Source organism: Neofelis nebulosa, chromosome 11 (genome assembly GCF_028018385.1).
Source record: "Neofelis nebulosa isolate mNeoNeb1 chromosome 11, mNeoNeb1.pri, whole genome shotgun sequence".
Taxonomy (NCBI): Eukaryota; Metazoa; Chordata; class Mammalia; order Carnivora; family Felidae; genus Neofelis; species Neofelis nebulosa.
Window position 1 is genome coordinate 518,231 of NC_080792.1, and position 20,655 is coordinate 538,885.

The 20,655-nt window shown below is 57.9% G+C and overlaps 1 protein-coding gene across 4 annotated transcripts in view; it reads right to left on the bottom strand.

The window, feature by feature from the left end:
- CTDP1 (CTD phosphatase subunit 1) overlaps positions 1–20,655 on the bottom strand; it is a 57,359-nt gene that overhangs the window by 13,457 nt on the left and 23,247 nt on the right. For all 4 annotated transcript variants that reach the window (XM_058691751.1, XM_058691749.1, XM_058691750.1 and 1 more), the window contains exons 9-11: positions 19,748–19,889; positions 18,969–19,172; positions 10,296–10,455 (exon numbers count right to left, since the gene is read on the bottom strand). In XM_058691751.1, coding sequence (XP_058547734.1) covers positions 10,296–10,455; positions 18,969–19,172; positions 19,748–19,889 — 506 coding nt within the window. The remainder of the gene's footprint in view (positions 1–10,295; positions 10,456–18,968; positions 19,173–19,747; positions 19,890–20,655) is intronic.

Sequence of the window (20,655 nt, forward strand, 5' to 3'; positions counted from 1 at the left end):
AGACGACCATACTAACACTATGCGTCGCTCAGCCCTCAGTACCATGACTCAGAGCTGAAGATGTTTTCCCCCCCAAAATACCTGAGTAACAGAGTCCACGTGTAGAAACTTTACTCAGAAAAAGCAATGATGTCAGAAATCCTGTAAGCCAACATAGTAACATTTTTATGACCTTGAACTGGATCAGTATTTAACAAGTTTATCTGATCTTTGGTATGTTTTGTTGGTTTTTATTTTCATTCACCTGAAAGTATTTTTTTTAAGGTTACTTATTTATATTGAGAGAGAAAGCAAGAGAGTTCCAGTGCGTGTGCAGGGGAAGGACAGAGAGGTACGGAGAGAGAGGATCCCAAGCAGGCTCCGTGCTGTCAGCACAGAGCCCAACGTGGGGCTCGAAACCACGAACCGTGAGATCATGACCCGAGCTAAAATGGAGAGTCGGACGCTTTACCTGACTGAGCCCCCAGGCGCCCCTTATCTGATCTTTAAAGCTGCTTAAAGTGGGTACAACAGGAGGAGATGCTTATTGGTCTCTGTCCCTGGTTCCTGACAGAGCCCCTAAGCCCCCTCAACCTGATGGCTGACAGCATCATCCTTTTTCCTAATGAGGCAACTGCAGGTGGGCTTCTGGATGGGGCTGGTCACCAGAGCCCAGCCAGAGCAGACGCCTGGGGCCTGCAGCCCCACACCCGTCCTCAGGGAGGGGAGGGGGCTGGAGACTGATTTCATGACCCATCACGTCTCCTCCACAAAGATCCCCAAAGTGCGGGGTGCGGGGAGCTCCTGGGTTGGCGAACGCACCCACGTCCCGGCAGGGTGGCCCGCTCCCAACTCCACGGGGACAGAAGATCCTACGCTCAGGATCCGCTGGGACCTCACCCCGTGTGGCCCTTCATCTGGCCGTTCCCGTGTCCTGTCACATCCTTTATGACACGGTAAGCCACTCGGCGTAAGCAAGAGTGTCCCTGACTTCCGGAGCTGCCCTAGCAAATGATGGAACCCCAATTCGCAGCCGGTCGGTCACAAGTATGGGTGACAACCCGGGACCTCCCCCTCATGCCTGGCGTCTGAGGGGCGTGGGTGTGCGGGTCCAGGCAGTGTCGGAGCCACTCAGTGTGGCCCCCACACATCTGGGCAAGAGCAGAGGAGTGCTGTGCTTTCCTGGACGAGTCTCAACAGCTTAGCATGGGCCGGCGGGTAGGACAAGAGCCACTGGGTGTGGGGTGGGGCGCCGTTTCCCCAACGGCCAGCCCACCTGCCGCAGGAACCTGGCACTGGCCACAGCCAAGGGGAAAGTGGGGTCTGTGGGAACCCTGATGGTGCTCTCACGGCAGCTTTTAGACTTTGTGAACTTGGAACTACAGGGATGTAATGGCAACTTAAATGTTAAATTTTAAAAAATGCATTAATTCAGAAACACCAGGTTTTCAGCTTATTCCAGGAAAGAATATTCCTTTCCAAGGAAAGGCGAGTGGTGAGACGTATTTAACTCACGAAAACTTTGATTTTTCCCACCAACAACTGGGTGGCGCCCCGAGGAACCTCCCGGCAAGGCCGGACAACTGCAGCCTCTCCTTACAAAAAGGGTCAAGGGCCTGCCCTCCTGCCCCCCGCCAGTCCCGTTCGGGGACGGGGCTGCTTACACCTCCCCTCCCAGGCAGCGGGCACCCCCACGGGGCCGTGAGCTGCTCTGCACGGACCGTAAGGCCGCGGGGACACCGAGGGACAAAGCCTGTGACCGACAGAGGGAACGTTCCGACATGGAGCAGCTTCAACCCCAGACCCGCGATCCGTTGGTCGCTCACTCCCAAGGAGCTCACGTGCAGGTCCCGGGACTCAATCAAATACAGAAACAGTGTAGCAACAGCTAACTAAACAAAGCAACAGCTTTATCAACAGGTTATTCACTGCAAGGTCCTTGGAGGTGACACACGGGGTTTGAGCTAAAGGCATTTAGCAGAAAGCACAAAACTAATTCTAAGCAGCTACGTTCGGGCGTCACCGCTATATTCACTTGGCTGTACGTACTCTTTGTTGATGCACGAGTCTATTCAAATTGTTGGTATTAAATTTTCCTCTGAAAATATTTCAGGCCTTTGACTTTGCGTCATACCTTTTCAAGAGAAAGACAGGAACTTAAAAAATCGGGTATTTTATGTCTGACCACCAAAGTACAGTCGCTGCCTCGGAGGCCGCGAAGTGACCCATAAAGCGTCAGCAGCGCCGCAGGCCGGGAAGAAGTCTCCTCGCTCCTCCAGCGTGGCAGACGGCCAACCAACGCGCGTGCCCGCTCTGCCAGGTGTTTGGAAGGTTCAGAAACGTCCTGCACGGCCAAGCTGGAATTGTGGACACAGGTCAGAATCTGGTCGCACTCTAACCATGCTTCGACTTGCTTTCCCTCGTTCTGTTTTACTCATATAGATGTATCTGCTTCAGAACAATGGACACCTTTCCAGGGCTTTCTCTCATAAAAAGGGAACTACGCACTTTTTGAAAACCAGTAATCCGCAACGAACCACTTACTTTATATATACTATTTAAAAGTTGCCAGAATACATATTTCAGAATCTTAAGAACGACTTGAAAAACAAGCGTGTAAAGACAAAAACCTCATTTTATGGTAAATTAACTACCGAAGTCTCTCAAACAAAAGGCCCACACGGATCACATCAAACACCCTGGAAACCGTTCCCATCACTCACCCGAAGACGCGGACTCACGAGGAGCTGAGGAGACCTAAGGCAGCTGAGGGGGACGGTGTGGGAGAACAGACGCCTGGAAAGGTGGGCGGCCCAGCCCACCAGGAGTGGGGACCCTGCAAAACAAGCATGGGTCCCGCACGTGCCTCTACCCCTCCTGCTCGCTCCGGGGCGGAACTCGCAGAGACAGGGACCCGACACCCCCGGACAATCCCCTGTGGGCCATGCGAAAGTGACCGTGTTGTACGCGCTGGCTGGGACTGGGGTGGACAACCGTGCGTCCTGGTGACTCGGGATAGTCGCGAGTCGGATGGAAGGAGACGCGTGTGCAGAAACACATATGAACGGACTACTCTAAATGACCGGACGAGGTACCAGCCACACAGGTGCACATCTCTGCTCGGCCGCAGGCGCAAGCTTCCCAGTCACTCCAACAGGCGACCTTCTCTCTTAATGAAACTGAAATGGTGTTTAGACACATGAAGCTTTACTTTCCCGCAGGATGACGCAGAGAAAAGGGGACAGAGGCAGCGCTGCCCAAACCCACGTGCTCTGCCCCAGCCTGCCCAGGCCTGGACAAAGCCTGCCGTTCTCTGGGCTGCAGCGGCCCGGGAGCCGGGCACGCGGCCGCCGGCCACAGCTCCTTCTCCGTGGCCTCGGTGTGGCGTGCCTGTTCCCAGACTGACCTCATGGAGCGTACAGGACAGTCTGGGACACGAGAAATAAATCGGGATGTGTGTCCACACTATCCTAGTATTAAAAAGCTATCTTCACGTTATTGTCTTCAACCTCAGGTGTTGTTTCTAAAGCTCAGTATTTGTTAATTATCTCAAGATCCCTGGGAAGTTTGTGACATTAGTTACAGAGCTGCTGCTTCCTAGAACGCAACAGGACCCCACGTTAAGGCACGAGGAATTCGCTCACAGTGGTTTTTTTGCTGAAACACTCTGGGAAGCCTGCTTGCCCACGGAGATCCCTGAATCTCATACCTATGTTAATGGGTCCACGAGTACCTGCTCCAAACGGAAGCGTGTGAACAGAAAGGTCACTTGGCAAAAGTTACCGAGGTGTCTCTGCCCCTGCCCCACCTCTGTGCCTGATCACGCTCAGCGGTGACCGTGAGGCTGCCCAGGCTGTGCACTCGTAAGGCGAGCCTCGCCGCCCAAAGGGCTGCACAGAGGAAAAGACCCAGGCTGTCGTGAAAACAAGCAGCTAAACCTCTGCAAGAACTTACTGCTAACAGAGCGCGCGCACGACACCCGGGATCAGACACCCCGGATCAGACTCACACGACTCGGCTCAACCGCGCCCGGGACTGGCCTCGCGTGACTAGCCTCAAGTAACTCTCAGAGTAATCTCTGGCCAACAAAAACCAAATCCCACCACACGCCCTGCCCTGGGCTTCCTCTCCAGACGCAGTCCGCGGGGCCCTTCTCAAACGCGGCCTTTCCCACGCGGCTTGCCGTGGCCCCGGGGAGAAGGGAGCAGGGAGCAGACACAGGTGTACCACGTGACTCCGCTTTCAGGAAATCCGAGGACGGGCCAGCCAGTTTACAGCATCAGAAACTAGTAAATTTATGCCTTTCACCAAAGCCTGGAGGTTTTCGGGCACCGTTCCTCCAAGAATCTTGTCTCGCGCCCGTCTCTTCCCCCTCTGTGGGACTCGGACGGCCCACACGCACGCTGAGTGAAGCTCTGATGCCAACCAGATGTGCCCGCGGCTCCGACCGCTGCCTCAGGTGGCAGCTGCAGCCCTGATCGTGGGCCCTTTCCTCCTCCTACCAGCACTGTCTCCTGCCAATTTCGGGGACAAGTGTACAGAGAGTGTATTTTCCAGTTCTGAATTTCCCACCGTCGTTCGTCGTTTTGCATTCGCTCCAAGGCTGCTCCCTTCTCCCCAGGGAGCATGACCACTGAGATGCCTTAAGGTGCTGGTCTCCAGAGCCCGACGTCCGGGCTGGCTTGTGTGGGTGCCTGCTGCTGCTCACTCAGACTGTGCCCCGGACGCTCCAATACTGCACCCTCTTACCGCCTTTGGGAACACACATGTGCACTGTAGCAGGTTTAGCCTGATCAGAGTGGATAAGACAGAAAGTTCCGCCTCAGCTTCCGTGCACGCTGTCTTTCCCAGGTCTATCAGGGTGTGTTCCGTGTCTGTGCTCCTGGAGGTGAGCCTGGGGCCCGGGTCGGCTCCTGTACAGACTGGGGGGGCCCTTCTCTCAGAGCACCCTGAGCCGTTGCCCAATATGGTGTGGCTGGGGTGACCCATGGGGCTAAGAGGCAGGGAAGGGAGCCTCCATATGCTTTGGGCCACAGGCTCCTGTCCCCAGACCCTCTGTGTTTTGGGTGCCTACCCCAGAGTGGCAATACAGCTCCATGACAGGGGCTGACCCAGAGCAAAGCCTGGGGGAGAGATGTACATCCCTCCAAAATGAGGGCCAGAGCCGGGGACACAGGAGAAAAAAATGCTCAAAACCCCCACTAGCATCGCTTGGCCTTCCCTGCTGCATGGTGCTGACTTCCATGAACCAACTTCTTCCCTCCCTCTCTCTAAGGAATTCTTTTTTTTTTTTTTTTTTTTTTTTTAAGTGAGCCCTAGGCCCAACGAGGGACTCGAACTCACGACCCTGAGATCAAGAGCCGCATGCTCTCCTGGCTGAGCTGGCTGGGTGCCCCCAGGGCCCTGCTGTTCCTGTCTGTGGACCTTAGCTGCAGACCTCACAGGGGGCCAGGGAGGCTGGGGTGGGAGGCAGGGGTTCACCCACCTGGGCCAGCGCTGGTTTGTTCTTCCTCCCCACACAGTGTTCCCTGTGCTTCTCAGACGTGTGCTGAGGCATCACGGACCGGTCCTTTGATTACATATGGCAAACGCTTTGTTTACTTATCTGACTCTAAACTAATTTTGTTTTAATAGGATACTGAACTTTTAACTTTCAAAAATAAGTTGTTGTACATTTTAACTTGAAGGATGGAACTTTTCTACTTTGGAGCCACAGCCCACACATCCCACCATAAAAACTGCTCATCAGCCTCGGAACGGACAGTGAGACCTCCATTCTGCACTTCCCTTGTGTGTTTGCTTAAAATGAACACACATGTGGGGCGCCTGGGTGGCTCAGCTGGTTAAGCGTCCAACTTCGGCCCAAGTCATGATCTTACGGTTTGTGGGTTCAGGCCCCACGTCAGGCTCTGTGCCGACAGCTGGGAGCCTGGAGCCGGCTTTGGATTCTTTGTTTCCCTCTCTCTCTGCCCCTCCCCCACTCATTCTCCGTCTCTGTCTCCCAAAAATAAATAAATGTTAAAAAAAAAAAAAAAAAAAAAACGAACACACACGTGACTAAAGCTCGCCTATGGAAACCCAAGGCTGTGATGCAGACTCCCGCGGGGGCGCGACGCCCTGGGAGGACTTACAGGCAGAGCACAGAGCTCCATTAACCCTGTGGGTCCTGCTTTGGACAAAACACGAGTGTATTACTGACTGACCACGACCACAACTAAAACCGTGTCACAGCCACACCTGCGTGTGCCCCCAAAGCTGGGGTCCTGAGGAGCTTCTGGAATAAAGCTGCTTCATCTCAACATTTTGAAGCCAATGGACAACGTGCCTATTTTATTCAGAATACGTACTTGCTGCCAGATGGGGCAGACCTGCCATCGGGTGGGAAGCCGCTCCTGATGCCCGAGTCCCGCACCGAGCGAAGCATCGAAGCAGAGGGGGAACGTGCTGGTGTGCGGCCTCAGGCTGAGGTCACCACCCGGCAGCGCCCCAGCATCGTGTGACTCCTCCGCCAATAACACGGGTGAGACCGTTCACATGGATGGACACCAGGGTGCACGCATCTCGTGGACTCTCAGGGTCACGTGGCTCCCGGGGACACTCCGGTTAGCCCGGATGGGCCCCCTTTAACGCCCCAGACACCAGCACACCCATGCCCGAGGCCTCACTTCCTCTCAAGAAAAGGACCACTGTGTACAGGCAGGAAAGGTGTGAGCCCACCGCGCGTGCTCATCAGAAACAAACCTACACGTTCCACAAAACCATGGCTTCCGTACCAGAAAGTAAGGCTCGCCGTCTTATGCACGACACAGAATTGCTGCCACGGCATGAACACGTGGGCGGGCGCGCCCAGCACGTCAGTCTGAACCACAGCACACGGCGAGGTCACCGAGCTTTGGCAGAAAGCGCTGGGTAAACCACGATACACAAAGTATAACCACTGGGCGAGGACTTGACTGGAAACAGAAAGGGGCATGCTAGACATGCGCGTACAGCAGTCCCTCCCTCATCCGAGCAGGTACAGTGCAAACCCCCCGGGGACGCCTGAACCCTACACGTGCGTTTACGACACGGCTCGTCCACGAGTCAGGCACAGGGAAGAGGTTAACAGAAACTAACGGTAAGACATGACGAGTGTGGTGACACGCTGTGAGAACAGCTGTCTGAACGCGGCGTCTCTCGTAGCTTCCCCTCCCTTCCTTCTCTCGTGGTCACGTGGGGGAGGTAAATGACAGGGGCGTGCGACGTGCCATCAGGCTGCCGCTGACTTTCTGATGCTGTGTCTGGAGTGCGGTGGGACCAAAACTGCGAAAGGGAGGCCGTGGCTGAGGGGCGCTGCTGTGGTTTTAGGACCGTCTGGAACCAGTCACCGGAAGATTCTGTCTCAGACCCTGGTTTGCAAGGATGCTGGTCTGAAATGCCAGCATGATGTCTGGTGCATGACAAGGACAAAAGCCCAGGGGCGGGCCCTGCAGGACCTAGAGCACTTTGTCACCGGCGAGCTGTGCCTCTTGGGTGACTTGAGTGGAGCTCCGGCAGGACAAAATGGGGGACAGAATGAAGGGGACCGGGGCTGCTGGGGGCTGGAGATTGTGTCTGGGCCCAGACAGAGCGCCTTTGATGGACCCCCACCTTGGGACACCCTGGCTGCGGAGCACCTGTCCATGCTGATGACAGGCTGTCTGAAGAGCCCCCTCTAGTGGACTAAAAAAATACAACTACAGTGGCCTCTGAGTGCACAGGTGAGCATGGGGGCATCAGGACACGGTGTGGGTGGTCACAGCGGAGGAAGCTCATGTTGGTCAGTCTTATTTACTGGGACCTTCGTTTACTGAACTGAGTAAGACAGCTGCCTGCTGAGGGTACAGAATCCTGCCAGGGGACCTGAGGCAGATTTCACAATTCCTAGAACCTAACTGTATTTGAAGTAAGTACTGGCAGATAAGCCACTAATGAACTGATACGAGAGACCTTCGGTTACTCAACTGAACGTTCCTGATAAATCCGAGAACGAATGCACAAAAAGCAGGCCACCCAAGTCTCTAACGCGTACCAATTTCTACGGAAACCAGAACGACGCTGAACAGCAGTCCCCCCTGAATTATCTCAAAAGGACAAGGACCACCAGAAAACAAAAGCAGTCGCACATGTCAGCGGCAGAGACAAGAGCCCCTTCTATCACAAGCAGCTCCAGGTTTGGGGAAGCCGCCCGGGATTCTCTCCAAAGATTTACTTCAGAGTCTCCCAGGAGCATCACCCTCCCTCCCTCCCTTCGGAGACCTCAGCCACCGCCTTGCAGCCCGTGACACTCTCTGAAACCTGCGTGTGCAGCACGATCGTCACACGTCTCCCCCTTTCACCGTCTCTGCTCCCCGCTCCCGATGGCGAACCCAGATCCGTTTGAGGGCAGCGCACCTGACGAGACCCGGCCAAGCCCACGTGGGACTCTCAGAGCCTCCGCCTCGAGCTCACGGAGCAGCAGCCCAAGACCAGTGTCCCCGGAGGCAGCGTGCCCGCTCTCCAGAGGCATGTCTCCTGCCGCCCGACAACGGGGCTCTGAGGCCCGCTCTGGGCACGTGGGTGTTCCAGGAGAAAGGGGCACACGCGGCAACAGGCATCTTCTGACACCAGGGTATCCCTCCTATCAGGGGCACACTCTGCCCAGGACGTCCCCGTGTGGCCTGGCGCAAAGCTGCCGAGACCACCTGGGGCCCCCAGCAGCCGGGTGCGCGGGAAGGTCTCTCCAGCCTCGGCCACGTGCTGGGCAGGAACACCGCCGTACACGGGCACGGTCACGCACGCTCGCTTCCCGGCCGCTCAGTTTCCGACCCCTAAACCCCGCAGCCTCCGGCCCGCCGTGCTTGCCCAGAACCAGGAATTGGGGAAGAGGAGCGGAGGTGGAGTGTGAGCGCCCGAGCGTGGCACCTGCCTCCCTGTGGGGCTCACCAGCTCTCAAGTGCCGGGCTGCTCTGGCCTTTGCCACTTCCTACCGCCGAGGAGCCGGATCGAAGGCTCAGAGGCTCCCTTTCCTTCCTCTCAAAGTGACAGAAAGTTGCACGTAGCACTTTCATTTCACGGTAAGATTCCGACGTCCCCTGACCTGGAACAAGTACCAAAGTAGCTGTCACTACCTAGCAGGTTGGTGTGCGCGCGTCTGCAGGGTGGCTGGGAGGACGGGGGAGGCACGCGCCAGTGGCCCTCTCCCCCAGGTCTCTGTGGGGTCAGCGACCTCCTGGATCGACCCGGTCTGGGCTCAGAGATCAAAGAGTAGCGCTGAGGAAATTCTTCCGGAGAAAACACTTGGGAAACTACAATAAAAAAGCACCTCCACCAGCTAAATATTCAAAAAATGGCCAAGAAAGGGAATCGACACACCTGCAGACAGGCTCCAAGCGCCGCGAGGTAAACCGGCGACGGAAAGGGACGAGGGCTCCCAGTAAGATTCCGTACCGAACGTGCCACTGACGTTCCCCTACTGAAGATAAACTAAAACACACTTTTCTACACGCGGGCCCTCCCACCGGTGGCAACGAGCACGGAGCACGGTGCGGTGCCGGAGCAGAAACCCAGGCGGCCGTGGGGCCGGCCGGCTCACGGCTTCCGTCCCAAGCAGAGGCCGGTTGGGCGTGACAAGGCGCCACGTTCACTTGGACGCGCGACGTGGCTTTCTGCACTGACGCCGCCCGCACACCACCTACAGACACACGGAAACCCCGACGGGGGGGGGGCCCTCCCTCGAGGGTACTGGCCGGAGCAGGAGAGCAGGGGTCACGGCGCCTGGGGGCCAGCGGGCCTCAGGACGGGCTCCTTTCAGGGGATGAAGCACCGGGCAGATGACAAAATTACCTGCAGTTTCGGCTGTTTTGTCCCAAAGGGAGATCCCTACCGTATTTAATCTCTAATCCAAAATGGATTCATGGCCTTATTATCACTATTCTGACACTTAAGGCTCTGAAGAGACAAAAACGCCACCGATGTCGCCTAGAACCGTTTAGTGGCGTAATAACAAGATCCTACCGTGAACTGCCAACCGTCATCTGTGTTTTAGAGCCCCCGTGACCCGGGCAGGAGGTCACCTCGGATCTCCCGCTGGGCAGTGCAGGCCGCCAGTGGCCCCGGCCCTGCCCGCCCGATGCCGGGCCCTCGCCAACGGCGGGGTCGGGGGAGCGCTCAGGCACCCCCGGTGGGGCGCAGCCGGGCTTTTCAGGGTCGCCGACGCCCCGACGCGTCACTCTAGGCCGCGCCAAATCCGCCAGCGGAAGCGTCCCTGGGCAAGCGAGGGCGCCCTGCCCCTGGCGTGCGGCGCCCGCGGGCCTCACCTCTTTGTCCATACTCTCTAAGTCCTCCTTACACAGCGTGTACAGCGGCATGGTCTCTGACATGCTGGGCTGTCGCTTCCTCCCGCCGGGGCCGGGCCGCTCTCCGCGTCGGGTGTCCGGCAGCTCCTGAGCGAGCATCTGTGGTGGCGGCTGAACCACTCTGAAATGAACGTCACAGGGCCCGCGTGAGGAGAGGCGCTTCCACAGCCTCCCGACTCGGAGCTCGTAAACAAGCACAGAGGGCATTTGGTTACGAAAAGCCACCCTGACCCTCCACGGTCCCCGCGCGCTTCCCTCCCGCTGAAAGCGGACGACCCCCCCGTCCCCCGGCACAGCACCACTGCTCTTGGGTCCCTCGGCTCAGAGCGAAGGACAAGACATGAAGAGCTAGTGAGCATGTTCCTAGAAACCAGCAGGAGAAGTACTTATCCTCAAAGTAAGGTCGAGCAAGCCGCAAGAGTTTTTTAAAAAAAACAAAACCAACACAGCACGTCTCTCTATTCTGCCCAGAACAGAAAGAATGAGCTGCCGAACTGAAGACACAGGCTGCGGGGACTGAAGTCGGTGCACCGTCCACCCGGGCACCGGGGAAGGCGACCCAGCATTCCAGCCGCACGGTTCTGCCCATCAATCAAACACGAACACAAAAGACCAGTGAGCACTTCCAGAAGGCTCTTCCCCAGAGCCGATCCCAGGCCCGGCCACGCAGCGTCTCACGGCGCCCTCGGCACACGCGTCCGTGTCGGCGGCAGGCCCGGAGCACATGCTCTCAGGTGGGCCACGGCCCCGAGACGGGCACGAGGACACTTCCGACCCCACTGTCACCGCCCAACACGTCCGCTCCCTGAGACACTGACGACGCGGCCAAGCCTCCTGATTTCGAACAAGACGCGGGTACGACGTCTAAGCCACAACACGGAAAAGCAGCCGCTGCGTGTCTAACGAAAGGGGGACTTGTTGGGGACAGACACGAGGACCTGACACCGGAGCCTCGCCAGTGCCGTCCACACCACGCTGCCCGCCGCCCACCCCGCAGCCAAGGCCCCCGGGGCGACTGTGGGAAACGGCCACCTATCTTCCTACTGAAAACAGCCGCGTACAGTCTCCCTTTGGAAAAGCAGTTGCAGTTTTAACCAGGGAGCGCCGGCCGGCCTACCTCTCGGGCGCTATCCCTCGAAAGGGGGTGATTCTCTTCATCACGTAAGACACCGAATCGGCCAGTAAGTCAAGGGCCCCCAGCCCCCAGGGCGTCTCCCCTCAACGACACGCCACACGGGAGGCGGCAGAATTTCCTCCTGTGTTTCCATCAAAGGGCGGAGCACAACAGGCAGGTGCAGAGGCCGGTGGGAGCAAGAGAGGCACAAAAGTGCCAGACAGGCCATTCTTAGCGTTATGTTCCTTTCCCGTTGGGAAAACAGCTGATACGTTACAGCACAGCTCTTTTACTGCGGTAACGTGTAATGGCTCAGTTTCGTCTAACGTGCTGAGAGGTCTGGTGGACTAAACCCCCAGGACGGAGAGCTCCCTCTTCCCGACCTGCAAGGCCCCCGTGCCATGCTGCTCGCAGAGCTCCCCAAAAACGAGACCGTAAATGCAAGAGGAAATGAAACACAAAAGATTCACGGTCTATTCTGAATCACAAGTTGACTTTACTCCCAGGAAGGCAGCTGGGCCTCTGCCATCCTCCTGGGGGCGCCGGCAGAGACCCCCACCGGCAGGGGAACACAGAGAGCTGACTCGAGGGCTGACGGAAGAGGCCCAGGAGCCAGCGACGCAAAACACCAACGGGCAGACACAAAGCCCAAAGAGTGGCCTGATCTCTCCAGGAGAAACCCACAGAGGGACCCCCTTGCAGAACAGGAAAGCTTCAGTCACTTGCTCTCCCACAGGCCAATACCACAAACCATGCCCCCGTCACTGGTCTCAGAGAACGCAGAGTGGGGGGTCAGGATCTTCCTCCAGGCACCCCCCGACCATGCAGTGTCCGTGGAGACCCTGGTGGCTGGGGCCAGGACAAGTAATGAGACCCTCACCCCAGGCTGGGAGGTGTCAAGAGTCAGACGTTGACGTTCACCTGGTTGTAACATGAACACCCACCCGCCCTGTGTCTGTGGCGACCCTGGGGGGTGACCCCAGGTGACCCTTTGGCCCAGGAGCAACAAGGACCCCAGGCTCCCCACCAGGGACAGGTGCGTCCACCGTGTTGCCGGAGCAGAGCCAGGGGGAGACAGCCAAATGCGAAGTTTGAGTAAGGTCGAGGCTCTCACAACGTGCCGTGAAACCACCCAGGCTTCAGCTGAAAATCACTCGTGGGGCGCCCGGGTGGCTCAGTCGGTTAAGCGTGACCCTCGGTTTCGGCTCAGGTCACGATCTCACAGTTCACAGGATCGTGCTCCTCGTCGGGCTCTGTCTGGGCTGATGGCCTAGAGCCTGCTTTGCACTCTCTCCCCCCCCCCCACCCCTGCTCCCCTGCTCGTGCACTGTCTCTCAAAATAAATAAATAAACTTAACAAAAAGAAAGAAAGAAAACCCCTTGTCCTCCCAAGAACAGCAAGACCTCAAGCCAAAGGAGGAGGACAGCCGGGGAGGTGCACTCTGCGGGGGCAAAGGTCGGGGACTCTCGGGCACGTGGGACAGCATCGCAATGAAAAGGCTTCGACAGGCCGCCAAGCGCCGGTCACGCGGCTGCAGGAGAAGGCCTGGCACAGCCACCGTGGCCGGGGAAGCGCCACAGGGCAGCGTCAGAACGAAACGCGCCGATAAATGAAAATTTAAAACTGCACTGGACGGGCTCCACGTCACGGCAAAGGGGACAGAGCCTGATGCATAAGAGAAATGGCTCAGTCTACACATCAGGGAGAAAACAGACTGAAAAGGAAGAAAGAGCAGCCTAAAGAACACGTGATTCAGTATTGGTGTCCAGGAGCCCAGAACGAGGACAAACACGACAGAACTGGAAAAGTCCTCAAAGAACAAGGGCTGGAAACGTCCTAAATTTGGGCAAGACATTAAACTTCCAGATTCGAGAAGCTGAGTGGATCCAAAAAGAACACACCTCCGAATCCACATTAAAACACTCCATTGTCAAACTTCTTATTCAAGACAAGGAAAACACTCTTGAAAACAGCGAAAGAAAGGTTACTGGCCAACAAGAGAAACAGAATTCGAATGACAGGCCAAAGATAAAAAACCACATGATATGAGTACAGATGAGGCATCTGGAAAACTTTAATATCCATTCAGGATAAAAACTCACAGAAGAATGGGAAGAAAGGGAAATTTCCCCCAATTTGGGAAAAGCATCTACAGAAAAACTACAGGTACCACATCATACTTAAAGGTGAAAAACGAAATGTTTCACCTTAACATCAAGAAAAGGCCCAGGGCGCCCGGGTGGTTCAGTTTGTTAAGCGTCTGACTTCGGCTAAGGTCATGAGCTCACGGTTTGTGAGTTCGAGCCCTGTGTGGGGCTCTGTGCTGACAGCTCGGAGCCTGAAGCCTCCTTCGGATTCCGTGTATCCTTCTCTCTCTCTGCCCCTCCCCCGTTCATGCTCTGTCTCTCAAAAATAAATACATATGTAAAAAAAAAAAAAAAATTAATAAAAAAAAAATAAAGAAAAAAGGCCCAAATGTGTGCAGATCGAGGGAACAGGTGGGGAACCCAGAACACACGTGCACAGATGTTCCCTGACATCTGACTCGGGTGCCAGAGCGGCAACAAACCTGACCCCCACCCTAAAATCTCACACTGTGCACAAACTCAGAGTGGATCATGGCCTTAATTACAGAACGTACAACTATGAAACTGCCAGATCGAGACACAAACCTTCGGAATCCAGGACCACGCAGAGTCAGCACACTTGACAGCTAACGTGTAATTCATGAGAAAAGCTGATAAATAAAACCTGATTCAACAAAATGAAACTGCTTCCGCTCTCCCTGACTCCGCAAAGGTACAGAGCAGGAGAAAATACCTTCGGGTCTCACAGTTCACAAAGCTCCAGTACCTAAAAAATACAAATGATTAAACGCAACACAACAACCCAACTGGAAAATGGGCCAAAGACACGCACACTTGACTGAGGAAGCCGAGTCGGGACAGCGCGTCCCTTGAGGGCGCACACCCGTCCGGCGGCCGTGGTGACATACGGCGTCTACACCACAGGCCAGCAGCGGTGCAGAGACGGGTCTCTCCTGCTCTGCCGGTGGAACGAAGGCACCGCTGCCCCCAGAGGAAACGGGTTTTGAATAAAACCACACGCTCTGCACACAGCCCAGCAGCTGCACCCCTGCGCGTGGGTCCTGAAGAAAGGGACTGAGCAGACGCAAAGGTTGGGAGCAGCCTTCCTGGCCAGGACCCAGGCTAGACACACCCCTGCTGTCATCCTCAGCAGGACGCTGCAGCCAAGAGGGGAAAGCCAGCAATGCGGCAGCAGTGGAGACGGATGCGAGTGGGGGTCACGTACACAGTGTCTGTGTGCGCCACACCCCAAGGAGGGGCGGTGAGTGGGGTGGAGGGGGGGGGGCGCTGGAAGGGGGTGGAAAGGGGAGGGGCGTCAGGGGCCCCCTGCCGGTGGAGGTTCTGACCATGTCAGAACAACAGCCAGGCCAGTAGGCCGTGAGACGGGCCTACAGGTTTGCAAGATGCCGGGCAAACTGGGTGAAGGGCACACAGGGCCGCTGTTACATCTCACAACTGCCTGTGGGTCTACAGTGACCTCAAACTACAACTTCTAATAAAAAAACCCCAAATGCTCACAACTAACAACACACCTTAACGATGGGTAAACAAAAAGGAATTCAGAATTCTGGCCCCATCCCTGCAGGGAGGGAGGGAAGGTCTGACGACAGCTTGGCGCGCGCTCCCTGCTCCTCTGTGGTCCTGGCTGCCCCAACCCCTGCCCCAGACCAGGACTCCCCTTCACCGCTGCTCCCCAGGGTCCCACCAGGGTCCCGCCTGCAGAAGCCTGAGGTAGACTGCACCCGGCAACCAGACGAAGCCTGTTCTTACCCCACGTTGTCCCTGAGCGCTCTGCACACGGGTATCTCATGGGGGAGAAGAAATGCCCTCGCGAATGCCCACAACAGTGGGAGAGCCCCAAGGAGCTCTGACCTCTAGGCGGGTCCCCAGCCCAGATCCAAAAACATCAAAACAAAGAGAACAGACACCCACAATCCTCAGGGCCTCAGACAAGTGCACGGAGCGGTGTCCATGCCCACAGCTCCAGGCGGCCTGTCACAATGGGGTCTACGTGGGGCTCCAGGCTCAGCATGGCGCCGAGCCACCAATCTCGGGGCCCTCCTTCTTGCAGCCCTGGACACACGGGTGCAGGGGGCCCAGAGCCTCGAAGGGGCAGCGGGCAGGGGCCCCACAGCCCACGGTTCCATCTGCGAGGACTGGGGGTGTGGATGTCTGGGTGGCCGCGGGTGCCGGGAGGATTACGGACACAGGCGTGTGGGGCACAACGCGAATCAAATAAACAGGTCTCAATGGAAAGGAAGACCTTAGTCTACAGCCGCAAAGACGAAACAACGCGTGGGGTTGTGAGCAACCCCACAATGCCCGTGAGCGCATGTGCCCGGTCCCCTCCTGTTCCCCTTTCCTCTGAGTTCTAGACTGCTGCTGAGATGGGCGTCACCTTCCCTGTGTGTCATTTCGCCAATTTTGAAAACAGAACTATCCATAAATTCTACCGACAGTCATTATTTCTAGAACATACGGTTTCCTACACACAAAAAAGGAAGTACAACTGACACAAGGTGACAAGAGTTATTTAAAAAAGCCTCAAGCTGCCCCTGATAGAATCGACCACAGCAGGGTAACATGTTGGTCTGGAAACAGCGGTGCTTCCCACCACCCTTCCGTGATTAATAAGATTTAACGGTCGCTGTTAATAACCTTCTGCATACCTACACGGACTGACAACGATTCAGTTAATATTTGGCAGAAACCACGCTTCCAAGTTCAAAAAAGAAAATTTCACCAAGAGCCACCTCTGAATAAACCACAGCTCAGTGTGTTTTCCTCCAAGAAGACGGAGCCGAAACGCTGGTTTTTCAGTCATCTGAAACTGTTCACACAAGCCACACACACGTCAGAACAGAAGGGCAGCTGCGCGCTGCTCGACCGTCAGCGTTCCAGGAGAGCAGCGTTCCGCTCTATTCACGTTCACTCCCCACCTGCACGTGTGCTCAGACAACACCCCGTCACTTCTCCCACGTCCGGGATTTCCTGGCATCCTTCCACTGATTTCGAGCAAGGCTGAATGATCCCCAAACCGTTCTGAACTTAAGTCTGAAACGTTCCAAACGTCTGTTGTCTACACTTACAATTAACTCAAAGGTTTGTTGCTGAACCTTCAACGGCACGAAAAGCAGGTTCTAAAGAACAGGAACTGTTCACGTGAACATCGGTATGGCGTGGATTTCAGGCCTCCTTCCACCATGAGATGACCGGAAGCTGTGAGTCAGGTGCTGTGGACGCTCTCAACGCACACGCCGCCCTGTGACGCGCACTACAACTCCCTGCAGAATGTCACCCACGAAAGGAACCTGAACCACACGACCATCCCAAGGGCGGCATCATGCCTCTCCAAGGAGGGGGCTCTAGGTGCTTGACGGAGGCCCACAGCTCGTACCCCGTGTGAGCGGCACGGGCCCTACCGCTCCGCTCGAAGTCAGGTGCTAGTCCTACGAGGGGGCCCAGTGGGGGGCTTCGCGGGGCGGTCTCGGGGGGCTGTCACCTGTAGAGCCCACGAGGAAGTGCGTGGACACCGAAGCCTGAGGCCACTGCAGCACAGTTTTGAAGACAGGACACACCCCCACCCCAGTCCCATGGTCCACGAACCCCCCAAACCCGACTCAGGACCACCAGCCGTCCAGGGTGCAGGGGAAACACCACCCCTTGCAGCCCATCTTGGCTGAGCCTGGCAGTGGAGACATCAGTACAGAGGGTCACAGCACTGCCTGCGAGAAAGGGTAAGAAACTCGGGCACGCCCCAGTGACGTTCCCCTCACCCCGCCTGCGTAAACGCCTTCTCCCCAAGAAGCGTGACGCGGGGAAGGCTGGCACTACGGCATCCCACAGCCCCACGGACTCAGGCACGGGGCCCAGACCCCACCTTCCCACCCGTCATGTGCCTTCCTACCGCACCCCAGTGTCCTGCACCAGCACGTGCGGTTACCAGCACTGACGTTCACTGGGCGTGTCTCAGCACCAACACTCAGCAGCGTTGCTGAAAAGGCCCCGTCCCAAGTCCCAGCTGTGCCGACAGCTTCAAACCCCAACCTCTGCCCCCGCAGCCCCTGTGTTTGGCTCTGCTCCACACAAGCTGGGCCACCGTGTCGGGGCCTCCCAACCACAGCTTCCAGGACTGTTTGCCGTCAGCAGGAGGATCAGACCTGTAAGAGGCAGGCCACGGGCCACCACACGATCCGGGGCACACGCCCCAGGGGAGACGCTGGCTAAGGGGGCGCAGAACCGTCTATGCTCCTTGAGCAGAACGAGTGCACTCGGTCCCGTGACCTGCCGGTCAGCACGGAGGTGGCCACCTGTAAGTGGTCTGCCAGCTGACTGCACGGAGTCCTGTTCTCCTGACCCCCCCATTCCTGCCCCAGTCTCCCCTCCTGGAGCGTCCACTCACACCTGCCTCCACCTGGACCACATCTCTGGTGCTGCATTGGGCTGAGGCTCCCCTCAGGCCTCCCTGGCTGCCCCCGACAGCTCCGGGGCCACACGTTTCTCGTGCTGCCATGCTGGCTTCCGGCCGAGCTGGCACCACGGTCCATCAGTGTGTCTAATGGCCTCTGACCAGAACTTTATCAGAAGCACTTCTAAAATCTCCGCTAATCCCATCCCTGTCTTCAGGCCTCCTGGGCCCCGGTGTCCACCTCGGACCTCACGGGAGTGGCTCCCTTGACCTCACCTCTGCAGACCTGTGCCCGTGTGGCCGGGCCCGACGCTGCCCTCCCCAGACGGCCCCCATGGCCTGGCCCGACACCAGCCTCCCCAGAGCCTTGACAGCGGCCTGAACCCCACCGTCCTGCACACCTGTCAGGCTCCTTTCAAATGGAGGGACCGCAAAAGTGGGGTGAGCTCACCATCTCAGCAGTAGAAACGAACTCTCGCGACACACAGAACGTGTCAGCGGGCAAAGAGCATGTCCTGAATCCTCAGACTTAAGACAGGGGAGCGCAGGACTGACCCAGTGAAGAGTCTCCCTCCGTTCCCGTTTACAAGCAGCCACCACCTCCCTCACTCAGATCTTGGCAGGAAGCAGGACCAGACACCAGGGGGTGCCCAGAGCTGGCTCCTCCGCCGCCACCATGGGGTCGGGCTGGGGGAGGTGGGCCGACGTCAGGGCGCGGGTCCAATCTGCAGACGGAACGGCCTGTCGGAGACAGCACCGGGCAAATGTGAGCGCGTGCCTGGGGTGCGCAGAACCTCTCACCGGCTAGACCCTGACCCGACCTGTTCCAGGGTCGGGGACCAAGACGGGACAGACTGTGCAAGAGGCCGATGCCACAGCGGGTGAGCCCAGCCCCAACGCAGGACGGAGCAAACCCCAACTTCATGTCCCGCCAGCACCACTTTTGGTCCACTCTCAACGTGTGCGCGGTCTCAGGGGCTCAGAGGGCCGCCTGCTGCTGCACGGCCGCCCCAAGCTCATGTACCTGAAGGAGGAGTGTTCCGTGTGGACCGCCAGGGAGCTGGGGGGCCCGGGGCCCACAGCACCTTTCCGGATGAGCTTGCCCGTGTTGGCATCGTAGATGCGAACTTCCGGCCCAGACTGGGCCCTGGGGTGGACGGGCGTCGGGTGGAACAAGGCAGTCGGAAGTGCACCCTGCCTGTCGGGAAAGGCTGCGGGGCCGTCCTCCCTGCAGGACCAGAACAAGGGCCGAGAAAGCACTGGAACAGACCCAAACACCCAGCAACCGCCGCTTAGCGGGCCCACAAGCGAAAGCCTATGCCCGGCACCTGCCTGGAACCTCAGCCGGGGCCTGCGGTCCCCACCCCCCTGACGCCCGCTTCCGAACTTTACCCCAAAACAAGCTCAGACACAGAACAGGAGGCGTTTTCTCAGGCCATTCTCAACAAAACGGGCCTTCCCCCTGCAAATGCATACAAGGGGCCTCTCCTGCAGCACCACCAGGCCCGGCAGGCTCCCCTCTCCCCCCCTCACCATCCCTCTGCCGCTAGCACGCTGCTGGCACTCGTGAAGCCTCCACGTGGCTCACGACACCGCCCCAAGGCCAGGAAGGAAATGCAGGCAAACCGAGCTTCCCTGCTAAGACCTAAGGCCGCGTGGCACCGTCTGGACAAAGAGCGCGGGCAGCGACTCTGCACAGCACATGCTCGGCAGGGCTGGGAACACCGGCCCGGCAGCAAGGGCCCGGCCTGGGTCGTGGGGACCCCAGGGGAGGGGGAGGCAGGTAGCGGGCGCGGCACTCACCTCTGGGCCCGGCCGTAGTCGGCCCTGAGCGGGAACAGCTGCTCCTCCACTCTGTCCCAGCGCTCCAGGCAGCTCCACAGCCAGTCGGGGTTGACCACGTGCAGTTGCCCGCATTCCTGGGCCTGGCGCACCTTCTCTGTGCCTGCAGGGGGCGGGGGGGGGGCAGCCTGACACTCCAGCCTGGCCGCGGGCAAGGGGCAGCCCTGAATCGCTATGCCTGGCACAATCAACGTGTCTCAAATCCGGGATCATTGTCCGTGCTGCCGGCCCCTGGCCCACCCCACGAAGCAGGGGCCTGCCGTGGGGTCTCGCTAGACCCCCTCACCCCTGCCAGGAGGCGCCCATCTGTTTCCTTGGGGAGTTTCCCACTGCCCCCATGACCTGCAGCCAGCTGCCCAAGGACTCTTCCCTGAGACCGTGCACTTGATGTGTGCAAATGCCCCCAGCTTGCTGCTGCAGGAACGCTGCCCAGATGCCGTTCCAGCTGCGTCTCGTCTCCGCTTCTCTGCTGGATGCTCAGGGGCCCACTCAGCACCCCTGCACCCACTGTAGCTCAGGTAGGGCAGGCACAGCCGGGCTGAAGCATGGACAGGCCAGGTGCAGGCTGGGAGGGAGGCATGCAGCGTCCCCCGACGTGCATGGACCTATATCCCTGGAATGGCTAACAGACAGCCGGGACACCTGCTGCGCCCAGGCAGGGGTTCTGGGCTCGCTGCACACACGGGGTGCGGGGGCTGCCATGAGCCGGCCCCCCTCCCAGTTAGGACCTCCCAACATTTCACACCAACACGGAGCTTCCTTCCATCTGCCCCTTTATGCGACCGTCAAAAGGATGTGATGCACGCAGGGACAGAGCTGGCCTGATGGGGAAGCCTGCCCCGTGGGTAGGCCGCCACCTGGAGGCCCCG